The sequence below is a fragment of the Orbicella faveolata genome, unplaced genomic scaffold (assembly GCF_042242905.1).
Source record: "Orbicella faveolata isolate gen_17 unplaced genomic scaffold, um_ofav_v1 contig_14, whole genome shotgun sequence".
NCBI classification, from domain to species: domain Eukaryota; kingdom Metazoa; phylum Cnidaria; class Anthozoa; order Scleractinia; family Merulinidae; genus Orbicella; species Orbicella faveolata.
Window position 1 is genome coordinate 15,355,253 of NW_028301541.1, and position 26,671 is coordinate 15,381,923.

Sequence of the window (26,671 nt, forward strand, 5' to 3'; positions counted from 1 at the left end):
TCTCCATGTCTTTGAAAATTTCGTTTTTCTTTCCATTCACAATTTTTGTTTTGGTCCATTCCTTGCATTACTATTTGACTGTTTCCCCACCAACCAATTAGTACCCAGTTCGTCGCGTTCTTTTGTTTCCGAGAGAGAGTAGACCTCAAAACAAATATGGCGGCAATGGCGGTTAGAAGAATCCCGTACACTTATTCTGCTTTTGAAGAGTTTTACAGCTGTTTTTACCAACATTGTCACAAATAATGATTTCAGATCGAAGATGACAACTCGATTTTCAAGTCTGATTGAAAGAAAACTCAAGGAACATGATGAATTCGACGGCTGAGTGTGTGATGTTTCGATAAAATTTTGTAGCGTGCTCTTGCGTGTTCGCAAAGTTCAACATGGATGGAGCTCATCAGAAGAAAGCTGTGGAAGATCTGATGGCCGAAAATCGTGCCATCTTAGAAGAACTTGCTCAGTGTAAAGCTGATAAGGATTTTGTGTGGAATCTATGGCGAAGATTGCAGTCGGCACAACCAGAAGTTACCTCTGTTGTGAGCATGGTCATCGCACGTGAGAAGGAAAAAAGTGAACAAAAGGACAAAAAAGTTTTGGAAATATTGCAGATGAAAGACGAAAAGATCAAAGAACTGACTGAGAAAGTACTATCGGCAGAAGATGAATCTCACTACAGCAAGACAAGGTACCACGATTTGCTGATCGAGAATGAAGAGCTCAAACAGAAATTAGACGAAAGAGAAAGGGAATTCACTTCAAGAGAGAAAGAAATGAGTGAAGAAAACAGTTATTTGTCCAGTTTGTTGAAAGCTCATCAGTTACAGAAGGAGACTGATGACCAAACTGTCAAAGAGAACTTGGATCGTATCGAAGAGGAGAAGAACCAACTTAAGATCAGAATAGCAGTTTTGGAGAAACAGGTCAGCGATTTTAGCGAGGAAAAGTTGAAGATGGCTTCAGCGATCGAAGTTAATGCTACCCTTGAGGAGAAGATAAAATCCTTAGAGAATGAATTAAGTCTCCTAACCTTAAAAAGTACCGAAGTTGCGAAGAATTGCGATGAAGCTGAATTAAAATTGACCGACAAAGAAAACATTGTGAAGGAGCAATTAGAAACACTGCACGAAAAATCTGAAATGATTGCACAACTAGAAGGCGATCTGGCGGCTGTGAAAAGTGAACTTGGACAAGCAAGAGAAAGTTGTAATCAGGTTACAGCTCAAGTCTCAGAGCAGGCAAGAATTATCCAACAGCTCGAGGATAATCAAAATAGCAACAGAGTGGCACTGATGGACAGTGAGCAAGAATATCGCAAAGGACTTGCTTCGCTGCAGAAAACTGTTGCTGATCTTCAGGGGCGATGCGCAGTTTACCAAGAAAGCGAAGCAAAATTGTTGCAGGACGTTGATAGACTCAAAGAGAACGCACTTAAGCAAAAAGAAGATCTTAATGTCAAGGAACTGATCATTGAAGAATTAAAAGATGCTGTTAGAGATGGTATTCGATCAGGAGAAGTTTCGAGGCGCGAAGAAGAAGAAGTCAAGGCTGATCGTAGATCTACTCAGAAAAAAGTTAGATTAGAAGCAAAGACGAGTGAAACACTTCGTCCCAGATTTCAACGAGAGAAAGAGCCAGGAAGCTTAGAGGAACGGCAAGAAGGAGAACTTGTTGACCTCTCTAATGAAATAGTCGAAGAATCTGGATCTGAAGTCACGAGAAATCAAGAATCGATGGAAAGAAGGCTAGAAAAAATTTTAGCACTTCGCGAGCTCGAAAGCAGATTGGGCGAAAGCCGAAAAACGGTTGATGAACTTAAGAAACTGCTGGAGCTTAAGGAAGCGGAACTTGTAGAGACTAGACGCGCTCATTCGCAGCGACAGCAGCGTTACAGGATGCTCAGGGAGAATTATCAACTTGTATTAGAACAGATCAAGACTTACGAAGCTTCAAACGCCGACGGAACCGGAAGTGTCACGCCACTCCCGGACAGACCGGAAGAACGAGAATTGAGGCACTTAGACAGTGACCAAGTGTGGAAGGAACTGGCTCATTATAAACGTGGCTACGAAGAGCTGGCGAAAGAGAGGCATGATGTGTTAGAAGAGATTGACGTCCTTCGAGTTCAACATGCCCATAATATTGCAAACATCCAAGAACTGCGAGTTCAACTTGGAGAAGAAAGGGAAGAGAATTCCGCTCTTCAGAGTAAGATTGTGTCCGGTGAGCAAGCTTTTGATGCGCTTCGAGTTGAAGTGGAAAAACGTGAAGACCAGGTACAGAGCTGGCAGGAGAAAGCTCTGCGCGGACAAACTATTAGCAGCGAGCTTGAAGACGAAAACCAACTTCTTAGACACGAGATTAAGGCGTTACAAGGACAAAATAAAGCGCTCACTGAGGAATTCAGTGGCCTTGCTGGTGAGTTTGAGAATCTTAAAAAGCGTTATGATGAAATGGTAACCAAAGAGATGAACAGGAAGACTACAGAGGTTGAAATCCCAGATGCTAAAGAAAAAGCGAGTCATGCTGAAACTACAAGCAAAACCACTCAGGCTGAGACAGAGCAACTTGCTAAGCAGCACGTTGAATCTTTGAGTAGTTATGACGAACAAGTGAGGCGCATTGCTGACAGAATTTTATCCAGTCCCACCAAGGAAGCAGAGGTGCCAGAACAAACACGTGGCATCACACAAGGCACACAGACGGACAGGATCCCTCGTTTTGCTGACTCTGGCGTTAATGTGAATTTAGATGCGGAAGATGCTTCATCCATGGATGAAGAAGAATCAATCGATGTCAAAGGCAGTGCAAAGAAAAGCATGGTGTCTAACGAGGGAAGCGCTCGTCCGCAGCGAACTCCACAGCCCAAAAAGGTGTTAAGAAAGACTCCGAGACGAAACGAGTGGGCAAGCATGAAGCAACGGATTCTTAGTCTAACACAAGAGGTTTCTGCACTGCGTCAATCCAAAGATAAAGCAGTGAAGGCATTGAATGTGCAAAAAAACGACTTTGAAAGCTTGCAAACGGAATACAACTCGTTACTGAGTAAGTTACAAGTCAGCCGGAACTCCGTGCAGCAGTTGACTGATAGTCTGAAGTTGTGCTTGCAAGAGAAAGATCTTTTGGCGGCGGAATTGAAAGAAAAGAATGAGTTGGAATCCAGACCGACTGCTTTGTCGATAGCAGAGTGGAAGCGCTTAGAAGAGGAATTGCGACTGGCTACATTGGAGTGTATTCGCTTGGCTAATATTGTTAGAACTGTAGGGAGTGAAAACGAAGACTTACGAACAAAGCTTAAGGAAGCGCAAGGGAATTGTTCAAGGCTTGAGCACGCGGTAACGCAGAAGAAAACACTGGTGGATGAAATGAAATCTAAAATAAGAGACGTTGAAGAGAAAACTAAGAAAGATTCAGAAACGGCCAAGAATTTGGAAGAAAGGCTCTCGCATTGCAAGGAGAGGGAGAAAACTAACAGAGTAAGAATCGAGACACTGGAACACAGGTTGGATGGCGAGAGCCGCGAGAAACAAAACTACCATCAACAGCTGCTGAGCTGTCAGAAAGAACTGAAGAAGAAAACACAGCAGCTAAGTAGGTATGCTTTTAAAAAAAATGCGACGCAATAACATCGATATGCGACGCCATAACATCGTTTTGAACATTGATCTGCTAATGTTGTTTTTAGGTGAGAAAAGAGGGGGGATTTTAAGTATTAAGTAGTTGCTGTGCTAAAATTATTTTTGCGAGGATAACGTGTAATTTGTGTGGTTTTCTGTTTCAAGGTCCCAGACTCTACGCAACCAAGCTAAATTAGTCATTAGCGAGATGGAAGCAGCGGCGACGATGCAGCTTCAAGGTTTAGCCAATCAGAGCGAAGCCACGATAGCCTCACTTCAGCGTAAGTTTGATAAAGCCCAGGAACGGATAGAAGAGTTTCAAGCGTTCGTTAGAACACTTGTGGAAGAACTGCTTATGAGTACTCGCACGATGCGCCGGAAACTGGAAGAATTTAAGGAGAAACAGTGGCAGGAGGCGTCAAAGACAGCCATGAAAGAAGCTCAGAGCAAGGCGTGCTCAATTCTGAACATATCGTCGGCGGATCTTGAAAATATCATGGACGAAGGTGCTAGTCAAAAGTTGGAAGAGGCGAGATTGAGGACAGAGCAGGAGCAGGCGTGGCTAGCCGAGGTGGAATCTGCATTGAAACGTCAAGGGACGTTTGCCGTACCGCTCTTAGAAGTATTACTGGACTTGGTGGACGAAAGAGTTGCCGTTGAAGCGAAATTTGCAGGATCGTAGATGAAATAATAGCTTGCGTCACTGGCTCTCTTTGAAGCGCAAAAGTACAAGAGTCAATGCTTGGTAGCTTGCGAACGCAGACGTATTTCCGGCTGTCGCTTGTCCTCGCCGAAAATAACGTCTGCGAACCCGAGCCAGGAAACGATTTCTGTGACGTAGGAATTTTAAGCCAATACAGTTTAGCTCAAGTAGCCCCAGAACTACTGCGCGAGGTATTCGCTGCGAGGAGTACTCGAGTTTCATTCTATCATGGAATCTGATTGGCCAAAGAGAAACAAAAGTCATTACGTCACAGAAATCGTTTCCTGGCTCGGGTTCGCAGACGTTATTTTCGGCGGAGACAAGCGACAGCCGGAAATACGTCTGCGTTCGCAGGTTAATGCTTGGAGAAAAACCGCGAGAACGACAGGGATTGGAAAAGAACGGAAAGGAACTCTTATGATGAACCATGACTCGTTCTTCGCAATTTTGCAGCATTGACGGCTACTTGCTCGGGCAAAACGATGACGCACGTACTTTTGTTATGGTTGAGCTTTGTAAGTGCTGTGCCCTTTAAAATAATGTAGCTCTCACTGCTATTTATTTCATGAAATCGTATCTTATGCTTTTTGCTATTAGTGAGAATTAAATTACTCAATCGCAACATAACCCTGAATTTCAATTGTGACTCTAGAATACTGCTGAAATTCAGACTACCGATGTTACTAAGACAAAGGCATTCCTTTTCACCGTATCCAGTTACCAGACGATTGAACGAAGAGTTTTGTTGTAGATGACATCTTTCCTAGCCATGCTGCCTCCAAATTTTTCAACCAGGTTCCAAATCATGAACAGCTTACCAAATATGACAAAGGCGTTAATTAATTAGTGGCAAAAGCTATTAGCATGAATGGAGCTTGTCATATTTTATCCTCTTTATATTATATAGCTGCTAGGGCCTCCAGCTGCGTTCGACTGGCAGGTTATAGGCTACAGGTTCGACTTGGAAATGTTTTTGAGTAGCTTGTACCGTTCATCTATATCTTTCTATCCGGTATTATCCAGTTCAGTTGAGTACAAACAAGGCACGTGTACGAGTTCAAACATTCCGCGATATGTGCTCTGGGAAACCAGTTTAACAGGTTGACTTAATACATTTATTTATCCTAACCGAACGAGAGCCTGAAGCGCAGTTTCAAAACCTGGATTTCGGGAAAGAAAAAAGTTCAATAACATACTTGGCAAACGAGATTTGAGTGTGTAATGTCGCTGTTAAGTTTTACACGCCACTTGAAATAACGTGAAAAACGGGTTCGCTAAAATGCAGCAAGAATAGGAAAAAATATACAGCTATACTACACGCTTTAAGAGTTTCCCAAGATACATACTAGTTATGCAACCCTCTCGAGTGGTATACCATGGTATACCTCTCGAGTCACTTGTATTTTCGCGGTCTACATACGAGTCTTTACCACGAAAGAGCGTTGTATAACTATTTTATACCATGCCATAGAAAATGCAGTGGCTGTCACGTTCCACAACCGATGGAACTGGATTATTGCAATGAATGGATACGACACACGAGTTAAATCTAGAAGTCCGCCATGCTGCTTTAATAATCAACTTCCCAACTTACATTACGCGCTTAAGTATATTATGTATGATGCACCGAAATGTACCCTACAAACACTACAGTGGCCAACACAATCAATGCGACATACGCGCGGCGCACGATGGAGGACTGGGGTGTAACAATATACAATGGCTTTCCTGTATTCTGATTGGCTGTATTTTCTATGTCATGGTATACCTTTCTTCCAAGCCACGTGGCGTTACCAATACAATACTTTGTCTAAAAGGATAATCTTAGGATAGATAAATCTAAAACGAATAGACGTTAACACGTGTAGTAACATTTAACAGTTTATTGGAAAACTCCAAAAACCGTACAGTTTCTCCTTTCAAGAGAACAAGTGCTAAGCAACATATTAGTTTATTTTCAGAATTAACTACGCCGTTGCCTGTTTTCCAAAAAGGTAATGGCATTAACGATAAAGAAAGTATAACAAATATAAACATGATCTAAAAATAAAAGATTTACAAAGTAATGTGTTTACCACACAACTAGCCAGACCTTGCCGCAGCAGAAAATCGGACGAAATTTAACTACAGTACCAGACTCTAGTTACCAGGCTTCGCACGGTGATTTCCTACAGCGGTGCGTACTGGGTAATATTTCAAATTCATTAAAAATAAAACTATGATAAATTAATGGCTGTTTTGCAACCTCGCCCCATGCTAGTGCACATTTTATAAGATGCACATTTTATGTACTACTTCCAAAACTGTACATTTTACAGTGAAACCTATTTAAACCTGAACGGAAATATTTTTAGAAGGTTGCTGTTGTGAAGCCTTCGTCAAAATGGCTAGCTAACAAAACAAAATAAATGTTTTCTTCAAAAAGAAATCCTTTAACTTTAAAGGAAATCAAGTTGTTATTCACTGAAACAAAACGCAGAGTCCTTTCTTATTATAAGGATCAAAGCAACAAGCTGGTTCAAAGATGTTACCGTGTCGACCTTTCTCCGGGGGAGTAGAGTGCCACTACCTCCATGACCCCCCGGATGAGATGATAGTCCATTGCATGTAGGTCATCCCCCCCCCGCCCCTCCCCGCAAGCTTTCTGTCAGGTTGCCCTAACAATTCGCTGGTACCCATTCATACTCCTGGGTGGAGAGGCACTCTGAGGGTAAGAACACAACACAATAACATTGGCCGGGGCTCGAAAGCAGACCGCTCGATCCGGAGTCCGGCCCGTCAACCATTCCAAGCTTCGAAAAACGAGGAGGATAACTTCATAGAAAACACATTTTAAAGGAAGTTGTTTCATGACCAAAACAAATCTCTAGAGTATTTGCTCCCGCGGGCTGCAATTCCAGTTCGCTCCCAACAACACAACATTCCAGAAATATTTCAAGCGTTCAAAGATTTACGTACGAGTCTCACCGCAATGACTATGCCAAATTTTCTAAATATTTCTTATAGGCCGTCGCATACTTTGATTCCTCTGGTTAAATCAAGGTTCCATTCGTCAAATATCTTAACCAGCTACACAAGTTTTAAACTAATTTCAAACACGTCCCATACTGACGATATTTGGTTCGTCGGTGGAAACATTGCGTGACGATCCACAGCGTTGCGTGACCTGCCAAAGCGTTGTGGGCGATTCAAGTAACGTTTGCGCAAAGACGATACGTGAACAGGACTGCACAATATTAAGTGCTAAAAAATTCAACTTAAGGATTAAAGAAAACTGTGTTTTTTGGTGTTTTTGATGTAAGTTAAATAGTAAAGATAAGAAATGTAACAGAAAACTGCAATCTAAATTGTCCCCAGTAACGGCTCGCTTTTCATACTTATTCCTAAAAATTTAACTGAGGTTTACTTAATATGGTTAAACCTCCACTTGCAGACACTACCCGCTCATGGCCACCTCTTATAAGCGAATTCTCAGTCATCGTGTCAGCCATTTTTGAGCCTTCTATATAACAAAGAGATCCCTTCCCTAAACGAACACTTTTTTAGGTCTCAAGGGTTTCTGCTTATAAGAGGTTTCTCAGTGCTACGAATACCGGGGAAAATACCGGAGACATTTAAACGTATACTTATTTACAGACTTAAGTGTGGGTAGAAAAGAAATAACGAGCAACAAAAACAGGGGGTAAAGTAAGTATCCCCTGTTAATCCAATCCCCGTTATACCCGATTTGACGAGAGCACAAGTTTTCTCCGATAAATCCTAAATTTGATTGGTTATTTTAATTTGGAAACTCAGACGTCCTCAGAGCCTGGAGTGAAATCGGACATTCTTACGAAGGTCACCCTTGGACCCGCCTCCTCGTCATTGTAAGGCGGCTGTTCCTCCAGCTCAGGGGCAGCAGAAGGCGCGTCTTCACCCATGCCGTCCGTTTGATTTTTCGCAAAGTTTATAAACACCTGTAATGAGATAAAGTGCACGGTTTGTTTTAAACCTTTTTACCACACGTAAAATTTCATACTTAACAACGATAAATATGGCGCGAGAATTGGAAGGTGGGAATATTTTCGGAAGGGGTAGATAACGGAATTATGCATTACCCGCTAATAAAGCAACAAGATTTCGCACACCACTCCCCTTCAGGAGAGAGGTATATTACGTCATCTTAGGTCGCAGCCCGGTAAGCCGTTATAAGTTCTTTTTTACATGGCTGTGTCTCACAAGGACTGGGAGCTACCAAATTCACGAATTTGATCGGCTAAAATCGTTTATTGACCGATATTGATCGATATTGACCCATACAGTCCTCCTGCTCGGTTAATAAGAGCTAAGTTTTGTTCTCAATTTGCCCACTAAACCTGACAAACAGGAAAGAACTTTCAACAAACCTGATCGAGTGTTGTCTGTGAGACTGAGTAATCTTCAATTTCGAAGATCTTGCGGTTGGCCTCCAGATGACCAAATACGTTCGAGAGCAAAAGGCCTTGAGATGGGAACTGATATTGCAGCTGGTTGTGATGTTGATCCTAAAATGAACCGAGAAAAGGAAAGTGGTGAGCTGATGAGAAATGGCCAGGGACAGTTACGATAAGAATAGACTGGAGAAAGAGGCAGGTAGGCAGGCGCTACACAGATAGCCAGATTGCTAGGCAGACAGACAGACAGACAGACAGACAGACAGACAGCTAGGTAAGAATAACAGTAGATAGAAAACTAGGTAGGTAGGATAGAGACAGACTGACAGATAGACAGCTAGGCAGACAGACAAAGACGGACAGCTAGGTATTAAAGTAAGAAGGTACACCGGTTGGACAGAGACACAGACAGAGAAAGATAGACAGACAGACAAGCAGAGAAAGTCAGCTAGGAAGGCAAGCAGTTCAGCAAGCAGTAAGGTAGACAGACAGACAGACAGACAGACAAAGGCAGGCAGGTAGATAAGGAGGGAGGGAGGCAGGTAGGCAGGAAGTGAGGTATGCAGGTATGCAGTCAGACAGAAAATTGGTTCAAGTTGTTGGCGTGTAATGGTCAGATGATAGATAGGTAACAAGACAATTAAAGTAGTCAGACACATTGAGGAGTGAAATGAAATCAAGTATAACACTGCGAGTGATGATACGATAAAAGTACCTTCAGAACTGCTGTAGGGAACAGGCCTCTTATTAACTCTGATACTCCCTCTAAATCAGGATTTTCTCCTCCAATTCGCAGCGTCACTGTGTACCCATCTCCAAATCTGGAAAATGCAGACATACGAATGCTTTTAAGATGGCACGCGGCACAGTAGTTTTACTCGGTATTTTGTACATCCAGAGGGTACTACAGTTACCATGACAACTCCAACACGAAAAATTTGTGTGACCCTCACATTAAGGATAATGTGGTACGATGCGTTTTGATCAAACTTACTTGCACTTGAGATGTTGTGGACTGCCAAGACATTTAAACTGTCCATTTACCATGATGGCAACACGGCTACACAGAGATTCGCACTCTTCCATGCTAAAACAAAATTGTAATAAAAACGCGATCAATTGTGTAACTTAAACTAAATCTAAATTGATTGCTAGTAATTCTTTCTTGTCCAGCAGCACTGCATTGATGAAATATTGTTTTCTCTTTACCGCGCTAAGGCAAATTCAAGTAAGAATGTTTGAAAAATAAACGACGTAGGAAGAATAAGGAAGAATTCACTGAGCGCGCGTTGTTGCCAGAAGAGTTGCTAAGCAACAGGACGATATGCCATGACTCTTTGGCGACGTAACAACTTTCCGAGAGCACGAGAGTGCTCGAGCATCCGAGAATGACTGGATGACAACAATCGGGAAATCTTCGTGAGTCTCCGAAGATTGTCCATATTTGTCATGTCTTCGCAAGCTTACCTATGAGATGTTAAAATCACTGTGCGCCCCTCTTTCACAATACCAGTAATGATATTCCACAAGAAACGCCGAGCTTTTGGATCCATACCAGTGGTAGGCTCGTCCTGAAATTGAGACAAGGACTATTAGAGAAACGTAATCAACTAACAAAACGCGTTAAGTTTCTCGCAGAAAATTTTCCCGTACGACCTTTTTAAGTATCAGTGGCAGAGATCGAGAAGGATTTCAAGTAGCTTAACTCCACATAACAGCTAGATAAGCCCATTTTCTATTCGTTCCCAGAGTTGCTCGAGTCTCCCAGCCGACGGCGCTTGGGCACTAGAATGGATCACTTCGACCCAGTCTCCAGCTCTTGATTGACTCTTCTACTTGATAGCGAGCTATGAACTCGTAAAGGCAATCTTAATAAAACACATAGACTTACCAGGAAAATAATAGGTGGATTACCAACTAGCGCAATAGCTGTGGACAGCTTTCTCTTATTTCCTCCACTGAACCCACCAGCGCATCTGTTCGCGTACTCGGTCAGATTCATGCGAGCAATCAGACTGTCTACAACCTGAAAACAAGGATTATTACGTCAAGCTTCTCATAACCCGTTCTCTTATACTTCTCCTAATGCACGTTTTGAGAAACTGTGAGTACATCACCAGTGTACTCGAGGGCACATTTATATTGTAACGTGAAATAATATGATAAATAATACTGGAGTTGCTGGGTGAAAAGCTTCAAATAGCTAGGGTGTTTTTTTAACCTTTATATGAGCGAAAGAATCCTTAAGACTAGAGTTAAAGTGCTCACCAGTCATTATCAGGTTATACAAAACCCATAACCTTTAACTATAAGTATAGTCCATTAAAGTTAATTCCACGATCCACACTGGCGCAAATAGTTAGGGAAGAGAGCTGACAAAGAATCTTGTTTTATATTATGAAGAGTAGTCAAGTAAGAACTTGACTTACACTCTTAGGTGAAGACTTTTGAATTTGAAACGTTTCTTTTTAAGGAACTACAATCTCTTAGAGGAGTTCGGGTTTGTGTTCAGTTTTATTCCTGTCTGAGTTTAACTGAAAACTTGTCAAACCTGTTTGATGTGTTTTTCAGGTACTCCTCTGAGCCGTGCGTACAGCCGAAGGTGTTCTGAGGCGGTCAGTAGGCTGTCAAGCCCGTCAAACTGGGGACAGTAACCCATGGACTGATGCGCGTTATGGATGTTAGTCAAAATACTGAAGATGAAAATAAATTAGAAATACATGATCAGAAAATACATTATACAACACGTTATATCGCGTTTTCCCTCCACCGATCCAATCGGTTGCAAATTTTCCCGCCCTTGTTTTCCCGCGCTTTCCACCGGTTACATGTTTTCCCGCTCTTTCCACCAGTTGCACGTTTTCCCGCGCTTTCCACAGCCGGTTACATGTTTTCCCGCGCTTTCCACAGGATACATGTTTTCCTTCCTTATTCACCGGTCTCATGTTTTTCCGCGTTTTCTACCAGTTACATGTTTTCCCGCGCTTTCCACTGGTCTCATGTTTTCCCGCTCTTTCCGCCGGTTACATGATTTCCCGCGCTTTCCACCGGTTGCATGTTTTCCCACCCTTTGCACAAGCGACATATTTTCCTGTCCTTTCGAACGATGGAATTTTTTCTCGCCTTTTCTAGCGGCTGCATGTTTTCCTGCACAAGCTGTTCACCCCATGTTTTGCTTGTAGTTTAAACATATTAACTAGCACTACGTGTAATTCTACTTTTAATCTGCGAATGTGGACAATACAAAGATGAAACTACTCGAAAAACCATTTTTGTGACGTGTCGTTGTAACTGGTCACAGAGAGCAGTTAGAAACATTGTTGGATTTACCTGTAACCATCGACAAACGCTTCTCCTGAAGTCACCGAAATATCTCCCGTCAACATTTTGAATGTGCTTGTTTTTCCAGCTCCATTTACTCCTAGCAGACCAAAACACTGAAATACAGGTACACGCGTTACTGAAACTTCAAAAGCCCTGTATGTTATCCCCTCACCCACCCATGCATGGGATACTATTCCATCAGAATCACTTCCGACATTTTGCCAGCTTGTTTCAACCTTCCTTTGTTCGTTGCCTCAACCAAGAGCATAACGTACGGACAATGGCCTGGGTTCGAATCAGCCTCGATCCTAGGATCTCACAGGGAGAATCTGGGAACCAGATTGGGTTTAACAAACTACACTTTACCCCACTGAAGCTTGACACAGAAGAAAATATCTAACCTCGCCTTTAGGAACTCCAATGCAAAGACGATTCACCGCCACGTTTTGCCTGTTTCTAGATTTGTACACCTACAAAGTAACGAAATGATATATATTTCTCAGTAACTGGCACAACATAACTCGGTTCAAACGTCACTTTTCACACTCTGCAAGAATTAGCTATGTAATATGTGAGACATGACAAAATACAAGTTACTCATTCGAGAGTCAAAATAACACAAATTCTTAGACGAGAACAACCACCTCTTCAGCAGTTTTCTTTACAGTTAAAGTTTCCGCGTGGTTTAGGACAGCCATTTAATGCGTGTACTAATGACTGAATAAGTGGATGAAATATCACTTCCTTTTATTCTAACATTGTTTAGCTCAATATTTCCTTCCGTTTATTACGACAAAGTAAGGAAAGAAAAACAAGGCGAGCACCAGCGTTTAAGTCACTACAAAGATAGCCAAAATTTTCACAAAAAATAATTTGCTTTTGAAGTGACGTCAAAATAAAACTAAGTTCTAACCTTGGTCAAATTATCCAGGCGTAATATGTCATTGATTCCCCCTCCTCTTTCAATACGTTGTCGTTCTTTATCGACATCTTCATCTTCTTCGTCAATTGGCTTCAGCGCAACTTTTACCCGTCTGGTGGAGAAAAGATGCACGGAATAAGGTTATGTCTACGCGTATGTATTTAAGTCTGTAAACGGATACAATTTTTCTCCGTCCACACTAGGTTAGCAATCCTTTACGCCTAACAGGCTACAATATTTAGAGAGAAAGCCACATCAGCCTTGGCTGGTTTTCATGCAGGTCCCCTATCCTGGTCGAATTGGTATTTGGAGGGTTGGTTTTGGCGGAGGGAGGAAAACCAGAGAACCCGGAGAAAAACCCTCCGAGTAGGGCGAGAACCAACAACAAACTCAACCCACATATGGCATCGGGCCGGAATCGTACCCAGGCTACACTGGTGGGAGGTGAGCGCTCTCACCACTGCGCCGTCCCTGCTCCGGGAAGCGTTTTTGAAAATATACGTTTATTAAACATAACCAAGCAATAATGAACCACGCAGAAGTCTATGATTCCAAGAGAGAGAGTAAAAAAGTTGATTTTTGTAAAACAACATGGCAATATACCCACCTTTGTGGCAAGAAGAAACGGTATTCAATCAGAATAGTAATGAAAAAGAACAGAAATCCTTGGATGATCATCATAAGGATGTTACGACCAGTGATGTCCCAGCTGAACGGATCTCGAACCAAGTCTTGCCCTGAAAGTGAACAAACAAACACACATGCCAATAAATAAATCGAAAAGTGTGCCTATCATTTAACATCGCTACTTTGTAGCACGCGAGAAGGAAAACCTACATTTACGAATTTGGGAAGGGTCTTACCGGGCTGCAAATATTACATTTTGGAAAGTAAAGGTAGTTATTGAATGTGGTTACTGCAAAAGTAAGGACTGCTTTCTCGGAGAAGAGCGGTTTTTTTTCCTTTCTTTCAGCCGCTTCTTACCTATCTCTGTACTTTTACTAAGTAATAGACCAGACTCTAGTTCTGTCTCCTTTATTTTAGTGAGCAAAAATAATTAAACTCTTGAAAACTAATTGTTCCCAATTCAAACTAATCAAGATTTCACCATCTCGGTGCTGATTTTAGAGGCAGGGTACATAATGGAAATAGAACTTAAAGTAACGTTGCGTATTAGAATATGGGTCGTTATTCCAAACATCACACACACACAAAGAAAAGAATCCTGTGGGGAAAGCAAATTAAATCATTTCGGTTCCCGAGTTGAAAAAGCAACAAAAAAGAAGATAGACACGCACCGAATCTGTCAAAGATATCCATAAATTGATTCTTGGCAAGATCGATCAGTCCACGTCCCAGACAGTAGTTTGGAAAAATCAGGAAAATTCGCTTCAGCATGTCATTGATTGCAATAAGTTCCTGCAATAACAACACGAGAGCAAAGGTCAAGGGTATAACTACAATTTATAGAGCGGCCAATCAAAACCAAGGTAAAGAGCAAATGAACCAATGAGAACTAAAAGCACATACAGGTGACAAGCGCTAAATAAAAGGCGGGAAAACACGTGCGACCAAGTCGCGACGGTTTTGGATTCACATCTTGATAGAGCGAGTTAGTAGTTTGAAGATTTTTTTCCTTTAAATCAAACAGAGTGTAATAAAGCAGAACAACAGCAATTCTGAATTACTTCCACACTCAATCGAAAATCGCTTTATGTTGTACATAGTCGTGAGAGAATTTTATTGCAAACATTTAATTCAATCTTGCACTCTTGGTCACCTAAAGATCTTTAAAAGGTCTCTAATGGAACCCAGTTTCCTACCGTGTCATCCGTGAAAAACTCCAAGATGAAGGTAGCCAGTGTTGTGTTGATTCCGATGAACAAGTTGACGCATATTAGCACGATATAAGCTGTGCTTGACTCACTAAACAGAAACGACGCTGGGTACATGAGTGGAGTGATAGCCCATCTGTAAAAACCAAAACACAAGCAGCTATAACCTTCTCATTGCCTTGAACCAATACGGTTCTAACTTCATGTTTGTACGTGAAACCCTAGAGTGTGACCATTCAAATGAAAGCTACTGCGCTAAACTTTCATGTAGTACTGTTTATTATGCTGCACGAGGTGGTTCAAACTTTTAGGTCTGTTGATGAAACCCTACTAAGCTAAACTTTCATGTAGTCATGTGGAGGTGGTTCTAACATTAAGGTCTGTGGATGAAACCATATTGCGTGACCATTCAAATGAAAGGTATTGGGCAGTACTTTCATGTAGTACTGTTTATTATGCTGTACAAGGGGATTCTCACTTTTAAGTCTGTGAATGAAACCTTAGTGTGTGACCATTCAAATGAAATTTACGCTTTTCAAGGATGGTTATAACTTTTAAATGAAAGTCTGTGGATGAAACCCTAGCGCATGACCATTGAAATAAAAGCTATTGAGTAGTACTTTTATGTGGTACTGATAATTCCACTTTACAAGGTTGTTCTCTGGAAGAAATTCTAGAAGGGCTTCTTCCGTAAACTTACCCATAAAGGAGAAGGAGAAGGAATGTCGGTGGAAAATTCATAGATGAAGTGTAAGCATCTTCACCAAAGGCCAAGAAAATGAATATACAACACAGTGCTGGAATAATGTAGTTGACCTGTAGAAATAGCAACACAGTTTAGCGAGCCATACTCTGAGGGTCTTGAGAAAAAAAAAAAAAACAAGCTTTTAATCTGGGACAGTAACGAGGAACGTAATTGCAACTCGTGTCTCAGCCCGCACTTACCAAGTCCCAAACATAAGTAGACAACCAGTAGACGTAAGGGCGGACACCGCTGACCAGGTGCAGATGCTTGGCTTTGCAGTTTCGTTCATTGACCAGATAGACAACAAAACTGGCAGGAACAAACGATAGAGCAAACACCACACAGATGGCCACTAACACGTCTATCACACGATTGAAGCTGAAAAGCAAAATGAACAAATCAAGTCAATGCTATTTTTTTTTCCGTACGTTTTGATGTTTTTCTCCCGTTATCACTCTAGGTTCTAGGAGTGTCGTCTTAAGATTGCAGTGGAAGTCTCTAACTATTAAGAATTTTGAGTAATATCCAAACACCGAGAAGAAAGTAATACGACACGCAGCGGAGTATTTTTGACGAGCTCCGAGGTGTTTGGAAATGTGGTCAAACACTATCTTGAGTGTTTCATATGTCCTCTAAATCGAAACCAAAATGAAGGAGGAAACAGGAAGTAAAACCATAAAAATCTGAATTCTGATCAGCTATCCAAACATCTTCACGGTCATGTTATGATTTCTTTGGTTTAAATTTCATGAATTATCAATGAGTTTCTGGAGTGGATTTGAAGAAAAGCGGGGAAAATGGATACTGAATGAAAATTTCATTTTAGAACTTAAAGTGCCTATGAAGTAAAAAATAATTGCTGCTTATTTGAAAGGCTTTTCAAAGTAAAGAAGAATGGCGTTTCCCTTTTTGGAATATCTGTTTTCGTTCTAGAAATATTTACGTTTTTGTATTATGCAAATGAGGAAAGTGATGACGTCATAGGTGGTTCTACTGGAACAGTAAAACACTGAATCAAGAATATCTCTAGAAATATTGGAGCAGTGTTCTTCAAACTTGGCACCACAAATGTGCATCACAAAAGAAACAGAATGACACCTTCTGTGTTGTTGCCATGGCAACACTTTAGGCTCCAGTCTCTTTCTGTGAAAAACCAAATATGCCAATTTGCAACCCTTCGAAAAGGGACAGAGGGTCTTGCTCGGAACACATGTGATTGTCATATTGTCTTAACTCTCCCCATTAGATTGTTGGGAGTGGATGATCCTTGTTTAAGATAAAATCTGGTAATGTTAGTTTTAATTAAAACAGGATCAGCAGGATAACTGTTGTCATGGTTACGGCACGACGGGTGTCATTTCGTTTCTTTTGTGATTTACATTTCTGGTGCCAAGTTTAAAGAACACTGCTTTAATATTTCTAGAGATATTCTTGATTGAGTGTTGAACTGTTTTAGTGGAACCACCTATGACGTCATCACTTATAATACAAAAACGTGAATATCTCTAAAACGAAAAAAGATATTCCAAAAAGGAAAACGCCATTCTTCTTTACTTTGAAAAGCCTTTCAAATCAGCAGCAATTATTTTTTACTTCATAGGCACTTTAAAGCAAACGATAACGACATGGACCAAGAGATTGACTACAAAATCTATTGCTGTAAATCCTAAACGTTTTTGTTTCTGTTTGGTGGTGATGAATATTTTTGTTTCTGTTTGATTTTTACCTAAATTTTTATCCTTTCACATTTACCTAAAATACTAAAGTTCACGTGCTAAATTGACGTCAGTTTTTCATGCGTCTGTCCTGTTATTGATCATGAATTTCGTCATAACACTGTGGAGTGGATCCGCAGACAACTTTGACAATGTTATGACGAAATTCATTGTTAATAACAGGACAGACGCATTCAAAAATGACATCAATTTGTTTTTTACTGTTAATAACAAATTGCCAAATTGTCCGCTCTCGCTCGTTGACGCATCGCATAAATTATAAATTCCTGTGTCTGTCCGCTTATCGATAATGAAAATTAACCAATGAGCGCGCGAGAATTTCTGCAGTTTTCGTAGAAAGAATTATTGAAGCACCAACTTACAAAGTTTCATCACTCAGCTGTTCTTTGGTATAGTTCATTGGGTGGTTAATTGTGTTAATACCTGCAAAAATGACAACAAAAAGTAAAATTAGCTTCGAATTTAGCCCACATGTTTCAGGTTCTCAAGAATGGGTAAGCATTCTTTTTTGTACCACGATATAGTCACCAGTAATGAAGATCGTATTTCTTGACTGTTTACTAGAGGACTTCATCAAGCGATGAGGTCAACTGCTCACGTGTTACCAGATGTAGCCTCGTAGCCAGCTACAAAGGCGGAATTCGATCCTAGCTGCTCGGCTCGATGTCTTCACTTCCTCGTTCGCAATCCACCTCAATCTTCACCAAACTAAACCATCCATGTTTCTTTTTGGTTTAATATAATTTCTTTGGTGTTTTTCTATCTTAGTATTCCATCATTTTGAGATTTCATTCAGTTTAAAGTTAGTTTCCACATTGCAAACTTGACTTGTTATGTCGTGACTAACATCGTTACCCGTGACAGTAAAGGTAACGCCAAGACTAACATATAACCGTCAGTGACTTACCAAACTGTGACGCGTTTAACCCTTTCTCTGCAGCCTTGCTTCTCAGGATTACATTGTTCAGAATGTTTAAGAACGTTGGAGCAGCGTGATACCCTTTGGTGTTGTACCAGGCCTGAAACAAGGAAAGCAATTCAATGAAATTAGCTCATGGAACACTTTCAAATGCAGAAACGATGGCCATGTTGTCTTCATTTACAGATTTAAGACACTTAACCTTCAATTTGACAAAGAATACTTTATAAAAGTAATTCAGAAGTCAAAATAGCAGTTTCCGCCATCGATGGTACAACTCGCTTGCCACTGGTTGCCAATCATTTGTTAAGCACTGTTCTCTTGATGGGTTTCCTGTGACACGGAATCGACGCTATCTTGTTGGGTTACCTGTGGCGAAGGCAAGCTCCAACAGTTTCATGCATACGAATAAATGGCAGTATGGCCGTGTGACGGTCACTTTATTGGACAAGGAGGGACAACAAAAGAGCAAGCTTCACATTTACCATCATGATTTCCTTCAAATCGTAAATCTGTCTGTTTACAGTTCTAGAGTACATTACCTTTGCATTGTGTTCCTTGATAAGTCCACTGAGGCTTGTCATATTTGACTGATTAAACGAGCTTGGAAGATTCTTAAAGTTGTCTCCAAAGGTTACACCGCCATACCTAACCACAGGGGCAGATTGTCCTCATTTTAGATGGACAGAAGAAATTTATGACATGAAAAGACACTGACAATGGCGTGGACAATTTCTAAATGCGCTCGTCTTAGCATCAGGTCGCAAAGAAACCAGGGGATTGAAGTAAAGAAAAAACTTGGTCAAGAAAGTGTGGCGACGCTAAACAACAGAGGAGGGAAACCTCCCTCTACTAGACTCCCCTCCTCATATCTTTCCCAACTCCACCCCCCTCCTCATTTTTAAATTCTCTTCTGTCCCAATAGACCTTTTTAGCTCGGGCGGTTTGTTTTCCCATTACAAACCACGTGATATTCTATAGAGAATTGTTCTTTTATCCATCTAGCAATTATTCCTTCATATATATACGCGCGACTATTTGAAAATTTGAAAGCAAGAATTCTCGAGAGTGTCATCACATGATCTGAAATGGGGCAACAAACCACCCAAGCTAAAAAAGTCAACTCCCCTCGCTCCAACTTGATCACCAAACCACAGCGTCGGCTTGAAACATGGAGTCACCGTTAACCATCCAGGTGCCCATAACATTCAGCAACTCCTCTTTGAACGGGATACAACGTAAGGAAGGTTTCAGGCCTCATAACATAAACCCCTGAATATTCCTTCTACCTACCTCTTCCTGATAAACCTCCCATACGTCTTCAGAAGATAGTCGGTCATATTGCGCCCAGTCAAGTTCTGTAGCTTGTCACCCGTGAACGATTGCCACTGCGAGGGCTTGGGACCACCTGCGCCCGCGGGACACTTGGCGGTTCCAGTTGATTGACAGTCGCATTGCAACGTACTAACTGGCTCTGTAGGATTGCTGGAGAAGTTAACTGGTTTTCTTGGACAGGTGTTTTCCAAACAAGACGTTCCTACCGCGTAGAAAGACAACGTAAATAAATAACAAAAATACACGTGTAGATTGATATGTTGACGAATCTTTTTTTACTTTACCTCACTTATGACTTGCGTGGAGAAAGCATCGTGCTATGCAGCAATAGACATAAACATCTTATGACCTTGTTCGTTGGTTCGTTCGTTAGCTAGTTAGTTAGTTTGTTAACATATTTAGGTCTTTTGCTTCTAGTATTGAAGGAGTCACTGGCTTTCAAAAACTGCAAAATTACTGGGTAGCGAGAGGGTTAATAAGTCCAGAAAATTCTAGGTAAATCTTTATCAGCTTTTAAAGCCGCGTTAGAGAAAAAGTATTTAATACATCGGGCTGAAATTTCCAGGGACAGTTAATCGTACCATGCTTTTCCAGTATTCAGAGTTCATATTTTTGTGGCTCGATCAGACTGAATCACCTATTGCTACTTAAAGAGTATTCTATGAAAAGAGCGCTAGATCGCAGTTAAATCGAACATACCACAACTCGTAACTTTCTGACGCATTCAAGAGTAGAAAAGGAAAGCGATTCTAACTCCGAACAACAACATGATCTGCTTACCAACTCCGGGATAACGCACCAAACTGTCAGTCATGTCCTTCGTCATGAAAGTTCGCCGATCACCATCCTCAGCGAATGCTACGTAATGCTCATGTGGGTCGACTTTCAGAAACATGTCCGTGTTCAGTTCTAGTGCAGGCATTTCACTAAAAGGTCTGATCTGCGACACAATCATGGCTAGGCACACGAAGATAGCTGGTAACAGGATCTGAAAAAAGGAACCAAATTCAATTACAAAGTTCTGAAATCGTTTTTCCTTTTTTTTTGTTGTTTTTTTCCGTCTTCGCTCTCCATCACTTCTAGAACAAAGGCACCAAATTGTAAGGACTACAAAAAGCAATGTACCTTCATTCAGAAACTCCAGCCAAAAAAGCCGCTTATTTTTGACTTTTTACCATTTGAGCAAACAGCAAATTTCAAGAGTAATCGTATCTATAACAAAATTCTCGATCGTGATTGGTTCTGCACACGCCTGTTTGTCTGGTAATCGGCGCGCTATCACGTGGGTATCCAATTACATAATCTCAGCGTGACCTCTGATATTTGTTAGGTAGGGCGGGTGTGACAATATTTTAGGTGGACGCCATTTTGAGCCTTGCTGCGCATGCGTCTCCCCATGCGTTCCAAGAGGCCCGGGCGCTAGTTAACTTGTATCCAAACTCCCAAGTTTTTGGAGTAGCGATATTAAATCTTACAGCCCATTTGCTCGACGAAATGCCACATGGAGATTAACAAGAATGTTTTACCTGTGAGATGAAAGCTTTCCTGTTGCGTCTGAGATGATGGAATCGTTTCACAATCAGTGCCCAGAACTGGCCTTTGAGAAGTTTTATACCTTCCAGCTGCTTATCTGCATCGTAACCTCCATCCGTACTTTCAAAAACTGGTGAAGGTATGTCTTCCAATTCTTGATCTTCAAGAAATGAAAACAAAATTTGTTTATATCAATTTCGAAACCTAAAGTTCAAAACCACCACACTGTAAGAAGTGCCATCTGATGGTATTTTAACTTCATTTTCAATAGGCCATTTCCAAGTTGCTTTTTCCCTTTGTTTCAAAACAAGTTCTGAAGCACAACCTCAGTTTCATATGGAAATCAGTTTGATTTGTAAGACGATGAACGTGCAAGAAACACTCATTTCAATATGAAAGGTTGTGAACCAAGACTCATTTTGAAACAGAGGTAAAAGCAACCCGGAAATGGCCTATTATGATGGACTTTGGCTGCCTTGTTTTGCCAGTCGAGAAGACAACGTGTTTAACAGCAAAATGTGAGAGAGAAAGATATATAAAACTAGCAAAAATGATAATGGCATAAGTGAAACTCGCTCGTTCTTAGTCTTCGCTTATGAGAAAACTCTGAGACGAAGAGGATCATGGGCAGTAGTCCCATCATCCCTTGCTTCCTACATCTTTCTCAAGAGGGAAGGCTGGACGCGAGTCGGTAAATGAAGCGCGACTGCGGCCCGTCTTACCGTCATCAATTTCTTCAGTTGTGTTTGCCAGCAGCTGATCTCTGTCTGTGAAGCTGTCGCTTATTCTTGAACTACGACTCAGCTGAGTGCGGAAACTGGGTCGGCGTTTAGGCATCTCGGCAGCAAGCATGTCTGGTCATTTTATGGAAAACAAAACATGTCAAAAAATATAAAGGAATGAGCTTAAAAATCATACAGAAAGCTTATGCTTATGTCAAATGAGGACATAAACGAACGATACACGCATATACATTAGCAAAGGTAAGTTCAGTGTAAGCGCAAAAGGCTATTAAAAAAAAAAAAAAAACAGTCTCCTCCAAGCTTGTGCTTGTGTTTCTGTTGAAACTCTTACAAGCTCCCCGCATTTTGATCCAGCATTGCGAGACTTTGCTGCGAAATGTTGTGGCCAACTAATGCAACATGTTTGCCTACAAACAGCGATGACAATAATTATCATAACAACGGACGTACGGGCTGTTTTTCAACTTGAAAAACTGAACCAATTTTTAACTGTACCTTCCTCCTCAGCGTTCGCTACTTCAGCAACTTTCAAGAAAACCTGCAAATCAAAAATAGTCAGCCAACACAGGTGAGACACTGGCTGTTATCACACGATTGAGGTAGCTATAAGAGCCAATGGCTAAAATCAGCTACGTGGGCGTGCACAATGGCCTAGCTCGCAAAACGTCTCTCTGAAGTTCAACAGCAATAAGTTCCCTCCTAAATGAAAGCCATTATGACCATTGTGCGTCTAGATCTATGGTGATTAAATGATAGCTGAGAAATGTTCAAAATTTTCACTGTCAACTGAGAATTGACGTGTTTCTAACCGAGCAGTTAAGATCCGAGACCTGTGCAACCTACTTATGGATGAGATTGGGACTGAAATTTGAAATGACAGCTGAATAAACAACCTAGAATTCAACTCAAGGCCCCGTACACACTACGCCGGAGACATTTGAAAACGGCACTTTTACTCTGAAAACCCATCAAATGTTTTCCGTCCACAATACGCCGGAGGAATTTCAAAACGCAACAATCACCAGCCATTTTGGATTTGTGTTTGAGGAAAACGCGGCCAGGAAAATCACTTGATTATCGTGTTACAATTGTTTTCGAAAAACCCCGTTTTCAAAATGTTTTCCGTCCATATTAAAACGCAAAACCAGCGTTTTCAAATTCCTCCGGTTTGAAGAGCGTTTTCGAAAAGCTCCGTTTTCGTGACGGATTAGTGTGGACGGTAGGCCTAAACGTAGAAATAAAGCTGCGTTTTCAAATTTCTCCGCCGTAGTGTGGACAGGACCTAAAACGGAAAGATTTCAGCAAAGCCACCCAGATCCGCTATGTGAAACGTGGCTTAAAATATTGTACCTCTTCAAGAGTGGTGTCTGACACTCCATAACTACCAATATGCAGTTTGTCCAGGTTCTTATCCAGTTCCTCAAACAGATCCTGGAAGCGTCCCTCCTTGGCCATCTCAGCTGGTAGAACGTACGTTAACTCGGACCCAATGTTCTCGACCAACTGAGCCGAGGGAAGGTAAGACTTAATGAAGGAAGTGACCAGCGACTCATTGCAAAAGACTTCTGTGTCCTGCAGAGTGGGGTCTGAGTTAGAAGTCCCTGGCATGGAACTGAGGCTTTCTAGTTCGGATGCATCAAGCGAATCCATACCCACACCTGAGGGGAACGTATCAAAGTGCGTCAAAATTTGTTTAAAATTCAATAAATGCTTACGACAAAAATGCTAGAAACACAAATGGATGGAACATCAGAAAGAGAACAGCAAACTTTGTAGGCAAGTAACATGAATCGGCTTAGAGATAAGATTTTCACTCCTTTTTTAGATAATTTATTTTCCGTTCGCATGATATGAGCAATATGTTTTACCTTTGACTTGTAGATCTAAATCTGTTGTACATTGTGATTTTTAATTAGGTTTTAAATAAATTCTAAATTACGTTACAAATTAAAATAGGTTTTATTTAAATTGTAACAATGTTTATAGAGAGCCACAAGTTCATTAGTTTTTTAACTATTGTCACCCTCTTTAAATAAATTTTGATTGATTGATTGATTGATTGATTGATTGATTGATTGATTGATTGATTGATTGATTGATTGATTGATTGATTGATTGATTGATTAATAGCCAAACCTCGGAAGTACAAATACGTTTTCACGTTGTTTGTATAATAAATTTACCTTCATCAAGGGAGCTTCCCATTGAAGGTACCGAAGGAATCAGGGTTCCTACATTAACATCTTTCAGGGTCCGAGCAGTGCCGGGCCTCTCTTCGGGGGCCTTCTTGGTGAGCGTCACGTAGTACCCATTGCCATAATGTCCCTTGAGGAACAAAGACGAGCCACAGCATTGAAGCTTTCCTTGAGAAATAATGGCGATTCTGTCTCCAAGGATATCAGCTTCGTCCATGTGGTGAGTGGAGAGCAACACTGTGCGACCTGAGGCAAAATGAAAATGAAATGTTAAACAAGGTAATGATGAAATATGAGTGCTCTTATGTCTATGAGTAAACTCGAGAATTTCGCAGTGAATGATGGCTAATATGAGGAAACCTTTGCGTAACGCGAAATTACTCTTTTCTTGAAAAACACTGTTGTTTAAAACTGGGAGAGTTACAAAACACAATAACCAAAGCTCCTTTAACTAAAAATAATGATTCTGACAGTAAACTTTCGCAAAGATCTTTTCTCCGGAATTCATGCCCACAGCAGAAAGGTTATTTAAAAACTGTTTACGAACGCTATAAGACAATGTTGACAGATCTATATAAGCCAACCTTTACGTGACTTGAATTGAACCTTTCCTGGTATGCTTCGCAGCACCTATTTCACCGTTGCTTGACGCACGTCCGAACGTATCACGTTGTCCTTGAGATGTCCGACAAACGATATATAAGCCCGCAAAACAACGGAATTGCGAAAAGTTAACAGATGATCGATCAACCCCTTATTTGCATAACCTGAAGCCCGCTACAGCCCGTAACTTGCTTACGCCACTCACGAGTTAAAAATGATGAAGAAATCAAACGGGGAAAGGAGATTTGACAAACCTCACGTTAGTCATGATCAAAGAACTATTCATTACAAATTAGTCCGTACCGCTTTTGTAGTGGAGGAGCAGATCCCAGATTCCTCTCCGAGCGAATGGGTCCACACCAGCCGTGGGCTCATCCAGGATAACCACTTTGGAGCCTGCTACAAATGCCAAAGCTACAGAGAGCTTTCGTTTCATACCTCCAGAGAGACACCTAGCTAATTCGTCACGTTTATTTTCAAGGCCAACGTCCTTCAAGAACCTAAATGGAGCCAGCTATTTGTTAGCATATCTAGTTTAATTTAAACCACATCTGATGACTCCAGCAGCTAAATCAACTATGCATATTGATTCAAAATCAAGTATGGAAGTCAGGAGAATAAAAAGGTGATCACTGAGCAGAAACGGTCTTAATGTTTATCCAATATTCTCCCAACCACTACTATAAGAAATTAGGCCGACCATTAAGGAGAATTTGAATGTAGAGACATTGACAACCACAACGCTTTCAAGAAACATTTACTTGCCTCTAAGGAGCTCAGCTCGGTATTTTGAGTTATTTTGGTCACGTAGAAAATTACCTCTAAACTGAAGGACACGTGAAAATAATAGTTTACTAAGATGGAAGAACACCAAAAAGATAACAAACCGTAAAGGAACAAGGATGGTTAAGGATGGAGAAGATAAACACGGATTACAAACGACGAACTTGAAAAATTTAGGCGTCAGCTACAGGTATTTAACTCCGAGTTTTGATTCGGTAACTGGAACATCCATGTTTTTGGTGATTAGCCTTAATGATGGTCATAATAGCCTCAATCGAAAACCACTGTAACGTTGTTTTTGTTGTCATTCTAGCATAAAGACAGCCTGTGAAACCTAGACAAAGCTAGGAAATATTGACAACTGTAATATCTGCAGTTACCTCTCAATTTCATCCGGGATATCAGCCTTGGCCATCCCCTTAAGAGACGCATAGAACCACAAATGCTCACTCACAGTCAACCCACTAAACAGCACATTGTACTGCGGGCAGATCCCGAGGCTTTTTCGGACCAAATCGATATCTTTTCGGATGTCGTGGCCGTCGATGATGGCGGTACCAGACGTGGGTGGAAACAGGCCAGTTAATACCGACATTGTGGTGGTTTTGCCCGCACCATTGTGACCCAGAAATGAGGTGATTTGACCTTGATACAGATTTAGATTCAACCCATCTACAGCGAGTTTGTTGCCGTCTTTGTAAATCTGAGAGTGAACAGAACAAACCAGAGGCGTTAGGAGATAACCTTGAAGGTGTGCATAATGCAGAAACAAACTTGTACAATAACAGAAAGGTTATCAGAGTGACAATCAATCTGACAAATGAATATTAACAAAGCAGAGTCGCGAACAAAAACTTAACGTTAGCTTTGGCTTTTGTTGCGTTGTAACGTGTGTAGAGTTTGAATGGTAATCTACATAATGTTTGTGAGAGAAAGTTGCAAAAATACAACGCAACAAAACTTGTAGACAACGTATCGCCTCTTCCGAAAATTTTTGGCCTTAGAAAAAGACCCAGAATTTTCACTCAAGTGTGGCGACTTATTGAATGATGACAGCGTTAAAGAGTCTCCGCGTGGATGGGAGGGAAAGTCTTGCTTACCTTGACCAACCTCTTGATTGAGCATCCCAAGGGGAGGTGGGTGGGCTCTTTTTCTGTCACACATCCCCTCTCAAAGTCCTGGAAGGCAACTTCATCCATACCACCGGTCTAGGAAAAAAATACAGCCGAAACAATTTAGATCTCTAACTCACCAATCTACAATAAC

The 26,671-nt window shown here is 41.1% G+C and overlaps 2 protein-coding genes across 3 annotated transcripts in view; one reads left to right on the top strand and one right to left on the bottom strand.

Moving 5' to 3' along the window:
* The first annotated feature begins 118 nt into the window (after positions 1 to 118).
* LOC110063185 (centlein-like) lies at positions 119 to 6,386 on the top strand. 2 transcript variants are annotated; one of them, XM_020770142.2, is made up of 2 exons: positions 119 to 3,591; positions 3,783 to 3,948. In XM_020770142.2, the coding sequence occupies exons 1-2, from the start codon at positions 387 to 389 to the stop codon at positions 3,812 to 3,814; spliced, it is 3,237 nt and encodes a 1,078-aa protein (XP_020625801.1). In that variant the 5' UTR covers positions 119 to 386; the 3' UTR covers positions 3,815 to 3,948. The 2 variants fall into 2 exon arrangements, with proteins under 2 accessions (XP_020625801.1, XP_020625800.1); XM_020770141.2 differs by having other exon boundaries at positions 120 to 3,595; positions 3,783 to 6,386.
* LOC110063183 (phospholipid-transporting ATPase ABCA1-like) overlaps positions 6,189 to 26,671 on the bottom strand; it is a 43,362-nt gene continuing 22,879 nt past the window's right edge. The window contains exons 22-49 of the mRNA XM_089287543.1: positions 26,506 to 26,613; positions 25,786 to 26,108; positions 24,926 to 25,122; positions 24,008 to 24,265; positions 23,175 to 23,482; positions 22,320 to 22,362; positions 21,804 to 21,935; positions 21,075 to 21,241; positions 20,329 to 20,536; positions 19,507 to 19,750; positions 18,756 to 18,861; positions 18,202 to 18,313; positions 17,657 to 17,717; positions 15,759 to 15,936; positions 15,514 to 15,629; positions 14,802 to 14,949; positions 14,277 to 14,397; positions 13,586 to 13,715; positions 12,970 to 13,090; positions 12,458 to 12,526; positions 12,063 to 12,169; positions 11,284 to 11,425; positions 10,624 to 10,758; positions 10,200 to 10,303; positions 9,727 to 9,819; positions 9,448 to 9,553; positions 8,706 to 8,843; positions 6,189 to 8,276 (exon numbers count right to left, since the gene is read on the bottom strand). Of these exons, the coding sequence (XP_089143669.1) occupies positions 8,112 to 8,276; positions 8,706 to 8,843; positions 9,448 to 9,553; positions 9,727 to 9,819; positions 10,200 to 10,303; positions 10,624 to 10,758; positions 11,284 to 11,425; positions 12,063 to 12,169; positions 12,458 to 12,526; positions 12,970 to 13,090; positions 13,586 to 13,715; positions 14,277 to 14,397; positions 14,802 to 14,949; positions 15,514 to 15,629; positions 15,759 to 15,936; positions 17,657 to 17,717; positions 18,202 to 18,313; positions 18,756 to 18,861; positions 19,507 to 19,750; positions 20,329 to 20,536; positions 21,075 to 21,241; positions 21,804 to 21,935; positions 22,320 to 22,362; positions 23,175 to 23,482; positions 24,008 to 24,265; positions 24,926 to 25,122; positions 25,786 to 26,108; positions 26,506 to 26,613 (4,140 nt within the window). The 3' untranslated portion in view covers positions 6,189 to 8,111. The remainder of the gene's footprint in view (positions 8,277 to 8,705; positions 8,844 to 9,447; positions 9,554 to 9,726; positions 9,820 to 10,199; positions 10,304 to 10,623; positions 10,759 to 11,283; positions 11,426 to 12,062; positions 12,170 to 12,457; positions 12,527 to 12,969; positions 13,091 to 13,585; positions 13,716 to 14,276; positions 14,398 to 14,801; positions 14,950 to 15,513; positions 15,630 to 15,758; positions 15,937 to 17,656; positions 17,718 to 18,201; positions 18,314 to 18,755; positions 18,862 to 19,506; positions 19,751 to 20,328; positions 20,537 to 21,074; positions 21,242 to 21,803; positions 21,936 to 22,319; positions 22,363 to 23,174; positions 23,483 to 24,007; positions 24,266 to 24,925; positions 25,123 to 25,785; positions 26,109 to 26,505; positions 26,614 to 26,671) is intronic.